Source organism: Nerophis ophidion, linkage group LG29 (assembly GCF_033978795.1).
Source record: "Nerophis ophidion isolate RoL-2023_Sa linkage group LG29, RoL_Noph_v1.0, whole genome shotgun sequence".
NCBI classification, from domain to species: Eukaryota; Metazoa; Chordata; class Actinopteri; order Syngnathiformes; family Syngnathidae; genus Nerophis; species Nerophis ophidion.
In genome coordinates, this window is record NC_084639.1 from 27,617,986 (window position 1) to 27,626,075 (window position 8,090).

An 8,090-nucleotide genomic window follows, 5' to 3' on the forward strand; every position below is an offset into this window, starting at 1 on the left:
TCCTCTGCTTGTTTTATTTCCTGTCAGCGCTCTTATTTTTGTACAGTTTCCTGCTTGTCTCTCTGAACACTGTTTACCCTCAGCTGCAGTGAATTGGCACCTGGCCACACCTGTTGTCAATCAGCCGGCCACACCTGTTGACAATCAGCCGGCCACACCTGTTGTCAATCAGCCGGCTGGTATTAAGACCTGCCTCGCCCTCCAGACAGTACTAAACTATTGTAAGCTACTAGCTGTATGCTGTTGACTGTTTTTCTTCTGGTGTCATTGTTTACTGGAATCTTGTTTCCTGTCTCGAGTCTTCCTGTTTCCTGGTGTCTGGTTTGTGGTTTCTTTGCATTTTTTTGGACATTAAAATCATCAACCCTGCTATCTCTGCATCCAGGGTTATTAAAAATGTGTGTGTGTGTACAAACAAATACATAGCCTATTTTGCAGGTTCCCCTGCTCTTCAGGGGAAGCCTGCGAAACAGGCTTGTAGGGATGAAATATATGTATGTGTGTATATATATATATATATATATATATATATATATATATATATATATATATGTATTTGTATGTGTATTTTAATATAAATCTCCGTAACCTTGAAAGGGACAAGTGGTCGAAAATGGATGGATCTCTGCAATTAGTTTTTGTGGAATATAGAATGTCACTTTTTGATATTTTTCTTTTGCTCTCCACATTAATTGTTTCCGTCTTACACTTCCCTTAAACATATCTTTGAAGGAAAGATAAAATAATAGCATGATTTAATTCATTAAATTGTCGATTTTTTTTGCTGCTCGGCCAATCATTGCAAATGTTTCAGGCAGGAAGTCAGGAACTTTAGGGGAACTGCCCTGTTTTGCCGTTTCCGTGGCAACCCCGGTTAGGAGTGCCACACCCAGCAAAGAATGGGCATGGAGAGGTGGCAGGCCAGGAATAATGTATGCAGTCAAATATATTTTTAATCGACTTATGACATGTTTTTGTAGAAAAAAAGACATAAATCAGCAAAGATGGTCGACATAGGGCAACAATGTTTTTTTTTATTTTTTAAATAATTTTGTGTTTTTCTTCCCCCCAATTTAGCGCCGTCTGCTGGACAAGACGAGGCACTGCCGTCCATACGAGGCGAACACATGCTCACGTCTTTTGCTGTGCAGCGCGTCGGTGACGTCACGCGCCGACTCGCCGGGCTTCGGCTCCCTTTCGGCAATCTTCGGCCGCTCGTTGCTGCTGCCGAGCAATTCCCTCTCTTGGCGGGGTGGATGCTGAGAGCAGCGCCGCACTCGGAGGAGGAACATCCGCGGTGAGGAGGAGAAGAGCTCCGTCGCTACCAAGGATCCATTCCTCGACTCTTTTTTTTTTTTTTTTTTTTGTAATCCACATTCTTTTTTAAAAGAAAACACCTTTTGTGTTCCTTTTGCTTGGTGCACGGATCCACGTCTGAGGAGATGTGTCGGGTCTAACCTCCATCCTCCTCTCCATCCTCCTCCTCCTCCTCCTGGAGGAATATTGGGACCATCCACCATGCAGAAGATGGTCAATCTGTCCGTGTCGTTTCTCATCGTCCTGTGGGGCTGCGCGCACGGAGGCTCGCCCAGCGTGCAAATCGGTGAGTGGGCGCCAGATGTTAGACTAAATGTTTTGTTAGCAACCATCGTGAAAAGTCCGTGCGCCACGCAACGTGGGTGAGGACGGCTTATGTGCGATGCGCATTGCGTTTGAGCTGACATGGCGCGCGTCTCTCCCACGCAGGGGGGCTCTTCCCCAGGGGCGCGGACCAGGAGTACAGCGCCTTCAGGATAGGCATGGTCCAGTTCGGCACGGCCGAGTTCCGCCTGACGCCGCACATCGACAACCTGGAGGTGGCCAACAGCTTCGCCGTCACCAACTGCTGTGAGTGCGCGCGCATGTCGCGTGTGCGTGTGCGTGTGATTGGGGAGGAGGGGGCGATGATGATGATGATGATGATGATGAGTGGTATTGTCTGCAAACACGGAGATGAGGAGGAGAAGGAGGAGGTGGGCAGGGGGGATGAGGAGGAGGAGGTGGGCTGTAAAGTTGGTTTCCATGGTAACGATCACCTTCTTCATTCCTTCATCGCCCAACTTGCCGCATGTCATTCATCTTCAGCGTTGCCGACGACCTCATCCTCACTCTTAATCAGATTCGGGGCCATTTTAAGTCACGTGATCACCTTTTTAAAAACGCGTCTTAGGAAGCGATGACGTTTTTTTTTTATCATCACATATATATATTTACAGGTTTTCTTTATTATTATTTATATTTGTTTTACTATTTTCCTCATCAGTCATCATCATTATTATTATCAGTTTCATTATGTGTTATCTGAATAACAACCATTTAAACATGTTATAAATATCCATCCATCCATCCATGGATGTTTTTAAATGTGTCATAATAATAATAATAATAATAATAATAATGATAATGTACTTGTATAGCGCTTTTCTACCCCTTTTTAAGGAGCCCAAAGCACTTTGACAGTATTTCCACATTCATTCATATAATAAAATACAATATAAAAATATTTATACATAATAAAATTCTGAAATATGTAATTATTTAAATACAGTACTGTATTGCATTTTTCAACATATTTTTTCTTATTTATCCTTTCATGTTACAGTTCGTTAAATGAAGTATGAAAACACACATTTTGTTATTATTATTTATGGCCCTTTAAAAATAATATATCTTATGTCTTAAGATCTTCATCTTATTATCACGTGCATTATTTTTTTACACATATATATTTAAAGGTTTTTTCTTTAATATTATTATTAATATTATTTGTTTTACTATTTTTCATCATCAATACTATCAAATTTAATATGTGTTATTTGAATAACAAACATTTAAATATATTCTAAATATGTCATATAATAAAATACATATTTATACATAATAAAATCTTGAAATATGTAATTATTTGAATACTGTACTGTATTGCAGTTTTCAACATAATTTTCTTATTTATCGTTTTATTTTATAGTTCATTAAATGAAGTTTGAAAACACAGTATTTTGTTATAATTATGTATGGCCCTTTTATTTTAAAGTCATTTAATAATATATCTTAAATCTTAACTTCATCTTTTATCATCCCATGCAATAGTTTTACATATATATATGTAGGTTTATTATTATTTTTTGTTCTTTTTTCATCATTCATCATTATTATTATCAATTTGATTATGATATGTTATTTGAAGAACAAATATTTAAATATTTTTAAATTTGTAATACAATAAAATAAAATATAATAGATATTTGTATACAACTTTTAGATGTTCATAAAATGAAGTATGAAAACATATAATTTTATTATCATTATGTATGGCCTTTTATTGAAAGCTATATAATATTTTGTAATTTGAAAAGACTTTCATTTTCAATTTTTTTCATCATTCATCATTATTATTATCAATTTCATTATTGTGTTATTTGAATAACAAAAATGTAAATATGTTTTCAATATTTAATATAATATACAATGTATATAAAATATGTATGCATTTTATATTTTTATTCAATTTTAAGATGATTTTCAGTGCTCTTACTGTGCTGAGGAAATAGTCCAAAAAGTGTCATGAATGCTTGTTTTCTTTTTATGTGTTTGGTTGCTAAGCAACTGGTGCCTCCAACCTAAATGAAAGGTTTGTGATTGGTGCGTGCCGCCGACCAATCAAATGTCATGATTTACATAAGGGAAGTCATCTTCAGTCTAAATGCACCGCTTATGTCACTTCCTGTTGTCTCACAACATGCTGCAAAGTGCAAAAGGTCATATTCAAGAAAACCCGTTGAAAGAAGTCATGCAATAAGCAGGGGCGTCCGATTGTTGCTAACATTTAGCTGACCTTATTTGGCAAAATATTTCCTGACAAAATATGAATAAAAGGCAGAATATGCATGCCATCTAAAAATCCCCAACGTGAATTCAATTAATATATTTAACAACTGTGCCTTTAATGTAAGACCAAAAAAAGATCACCTCATTACATTTTCAAACACAGTGTTACCGTTCAAACTGTGTGTAATGTTAGTGGTAAAAATATGAAATATGCTTGTTTTTAATGAATACATAGGCCTACTACGCTACTGTATTTTAATGTTGTCATTGAGGTGGTACCTAATAAATACTTAGGTGTACTACACTTCTGTATTTCAATGTTGTCATGATGGTGGTACTTAATGAATACTTAAGTCTACTACGCTACTGTTTTTATTGATATCATTATGGTGGTACTTAATGAACACTTAGGTCTAATATGCTGCTGTATTTTATGTTGTCATTATGGTGGTACTTAATAAATACTTAGGTCTACTACACTACTGTATTTAATCTTGTCATGATGGTGGTACTTAATGAGTACTTAGGTCTACTACACTACTGTATTTATTGTTGTCATTATGGTGGTACTTAATGAACACTTAGGTCTACTACATTACTGTATTTAATGTTGTCATTATGGTGGTACTTAATGAATACTTAGGTCTACTACACTACTGTGTTTAATGTTGTCATGATGGTGGTACTTTATGAATACTTAGGTTTACTACACTACTGTATTTAATGTTGTCATTATGGTGGTACTTAATGAATACTTAGGTCTACTACACTACTGTGTTTAATGTTGTCGTGATGGTGGTACTTAATGAATACTTAGGTCTACTACACTACTGTATTTAATGTTGTCATTATGGTGGTACTTAATGAATACTTAGGTCTACTACACTACTATATTTAATGTTGTCATTATGGTGGTACTTAATGAATACTTAGGTTTACTACACTATTGTATATTAATGTTGTCGTTATGGTGGTACTTAATCAATACTTAGGTCTACTACACTACTGTATTTAATGTTGTCATTATGGCGGTACTTATGAATACTTGTATTTAATGTTGTCATTATGATGGTACTTAATGAATAATTAGGTCTACTACGCTACTGTATTTTAATGTTGTCGTTATGGTGGTACTTAATGAACACTTAGGTCTACTACACTACTGTATTTAATGATATCATTATGGTAGTACTTAATGAATACTTAGGTCTACTACACTACTGTTTTAATGATATCATTATGGTGGTACTTGATGAACACTTAGGTCTACTATGCTACTGTATTTTATGTTGTCATTATGGTGGTACTTAATGAATACTTCAGTCTACTACGCTACTCTAATGTTGTCTTTATGGTGGTACTTAATGAATACTTGTATTTAATGTTGTCATTATGGTGGTACTTAATGAATAATTAGGTCTACTACGCTACTGTATTTAATGTTGTCATTATGGTGGTACTTAATGAACACTTAAGTCTACTATGCTACTGTATTTAATGTTGTCATTATGGTGGTACGTAATGAATACTTAGATCTACTACGCTACTGTATTCTAATGTGAGACAGAGGGAAAAGTTTGATTGTTTTAGCCTCCTATTTATGTGATGATGCAAGACACGTTTCTTGCTATTCTCGGGGTTTTGTGGCTTCAAATAGTTGTTGCCAAGGTGCTAAATGTGCATTAAATATTTTAATCATGTTTTAGTTACTTTCTACAGAATAATAAGATTGGCAAGTAGAAGAGAAATGTTCTATTGCAGCTTCCGCAATTCAACGTGTCAGGGAGGACGATACATTCCTCCATCAATAACACTTTGTGTGTGTGTGTGTTTGCGTGTGCGTGTGTGTGTGTTCTTGTATTTGTACCCTTGTTGAGACATGAAGAAGGAAACGTACCTTCCATATGAGGAGGTGTGAACAAGTGATGACATAAATGATGCTCCCAACAACATTGCATCATTTGCACCCCGGCTGGTGACATCATCAACATGTGGGTGGTCCCAAAAAGGAGGGATTTTACACATTGACTGTGTGTCGCTTTTAAAAGTGCTCCCCCTCTGGGCAACATATGAAATTACAAGTCTGTGTAAGATATTGAAATGCGCCCCCTTTGGCCAAAGTTAATAAAATACATAAATACATAAATAAATAATGATTAAAAAGCAATTAGGTAATAAGTGGTAGGAAATGGATGGTTGGATGGATGCAAACAAAAAAATAAAAATAAAAATAAATTAACTAAAATCAGTCTGTCTCACAATGTGTCGACTTTTTTCTCATAAAATTGGGAACTATTTCTCATATTCTTTCTGTTTCGGTAATGCAATATTTTCTCCAAAAATGATGACTTTTTAATGCCAAATGGTGACATTTGTCATATAAAATTCTGACTTATCAATCAATCAATCATCAATCAATGTTTACTTATATAGCCCTAAATCACTAGTGTCTCAAAGGGCTGCACAAACCACAACACAAACCACTACGACATCCTCGGTAGACCCACATAAGGGCAAGGAAAACTCACACCCAGTGGGACGTCGGTGACAATGATGACTATGAGAACCTTGGAGAGGAGGAAAGCAATGGATGTCGAGCGGGTCTAACATGATACTGTGAAAGTTCAATCCACAATGGATCCAACACAGTCGCGAGAGTCCAGTCCAAAGAGGATCCAAGACACAGCAGCGAGAGTCCCGTTCACAGCGGAGCCAGCAGGAAACCATCCCAAGCGTAGGCGGACCAGCAGCGCAGAGATGTCCCCAGCCGATACACAGGCGAGCAGTACATGGCCACCGGATCGGACCGGACACCCTCCACACGGGAGAGTGGGACATAGGAGAAAAAGAAAAGAAACGGGAGATCAACTGGTCTAAAAAGGGAGTCTATTTAAAGGCTAGAGTATACAAATGAGTTTTAAGGTGAGACTTAAATGCTTCTACTGAGGTGGCATCTCGAACTGTTACCGGGAGGGCATTCCAGAGTACTGGAGCCCGAACGGAAAATGCTCTATAGCCCGCAGACTTTTTTTGGGCTTTGGGAATCACTAATAAGCCGGAGTCCTTTGAACGCAGATTTCTTGCCGGGACATATGGTACAATACAATCTGCAAGATAGGATGGAGCTAGACCGTGTTGTATTTTATACGTAAGTAGTAAAACCTTAAAGTCACATCTTAAGTGCACAGGAAGCCAGTGCAGGTGAGCCAGTATAGGGATATATGTATGTATATATGTATATACAGTATAGGTATATATGTATGTATATATGTATATAAAGGTATATACAGTATAGGTATATATGCATGTATATATGTATATAAAGGTATGTATAGTACAGGTTTATATGTATGTATATATGTATATAAAGGTATATACAGTATAGGTATATATGTATGTATATAAAGGTATATACAGTATAGGTATATATGTATGTATATATGTATATAAAGGTATATACAGTACAGGCGTAATGTGATCAAACTTTCTTGTTCTTGTCAAAAGTCTAGCAGCCGCATTTTGTACCAACTGTAATCTTTTAATGCTAGACATGGGGAGACCCGAAAATAATACGTTACAGTAGTCGATGCGAGACGTAACAAACGCATGGATAATGATCTCAGCGTCTTTAGTGGACAGAATGGAGCGAATTTTAGCGATGTTACGGAGATGAAAGAAGGCCGTTTTAGTAACGCTTTTAATGTGTGCCTCAAAGGAGAGAGTTGGGTCGAAGATAATACCCAGATTCTTTACCGTGTCGCCTTGTTTAATTGTTTGGTTGTCAAATGTTAGAGTTGTATTATTAAATAGAGTTCGGTGTCTAGCAGGACCGATAATCAGCATTTCCGTTTTTTTATCACAATGTTGCCACATTTTTTTGTTGTTCTTGTGAAACAGTGACATTTTTTGAGTAAAGTGATGAATTTTGTCATTTTGCCCCCAAAAAAATCCGATTATTATTGTAATATTGCTAAGATTTTTAAGTTTTCGTTTGTCGAGTTGCGATTGCGGTTCTGTTTATACATTGATGTTACAGTCACGGTATTAAAAACTTTAAAAACGATCTGACCAATTTATAAAATATATACATATATTTCTGTGGCTAATCACAATACATTTTGAGTTAACTATAGACAAAATATAATTAATTAATCATAATTATATATATATATATACACACGTTATATTGCTAAAAGTATTTGGCCACCAATCCAAATGATGAG

General features: G+C 36.3%; 1 protein-coding gene across 2 annotated transcripts in view; it reads left to right on the top strand.

Annotated features, from left to right (window-relative positions):
* The first annotated feature begins 236 nt into the window (after positions 1-236).
* gria2b (glutamate receptor, ionotropic, AMPA 2b) overlaps positions 237-8,090 on the top strand; it is a 94,949-nt gene continuing 87,095 nt past the window's right edge. Inside the window, exons 1-3 of one of the 2 annotated variants that reach the window (XR_009805043.1) lie at positions 237-321; positions 1,078-1,603; positions 1,747-1,887. Coding sequence is in view for 1 of the 2 variants with exons in the window: in XM_061892166.1 (XP_061748150.1) it covers positions 1,519-1,603; positions 1,747-1,887 (226 nt within the window). In the remaining variant the exon portion in view is untranslated. The remainder of the gene's footprint in view (positions 322-1,077; positions 1,604-1,746; positions 1,888-8,090) is intronic. The other variant, XM_061892166.1, reaches the window with a different exon arrangement.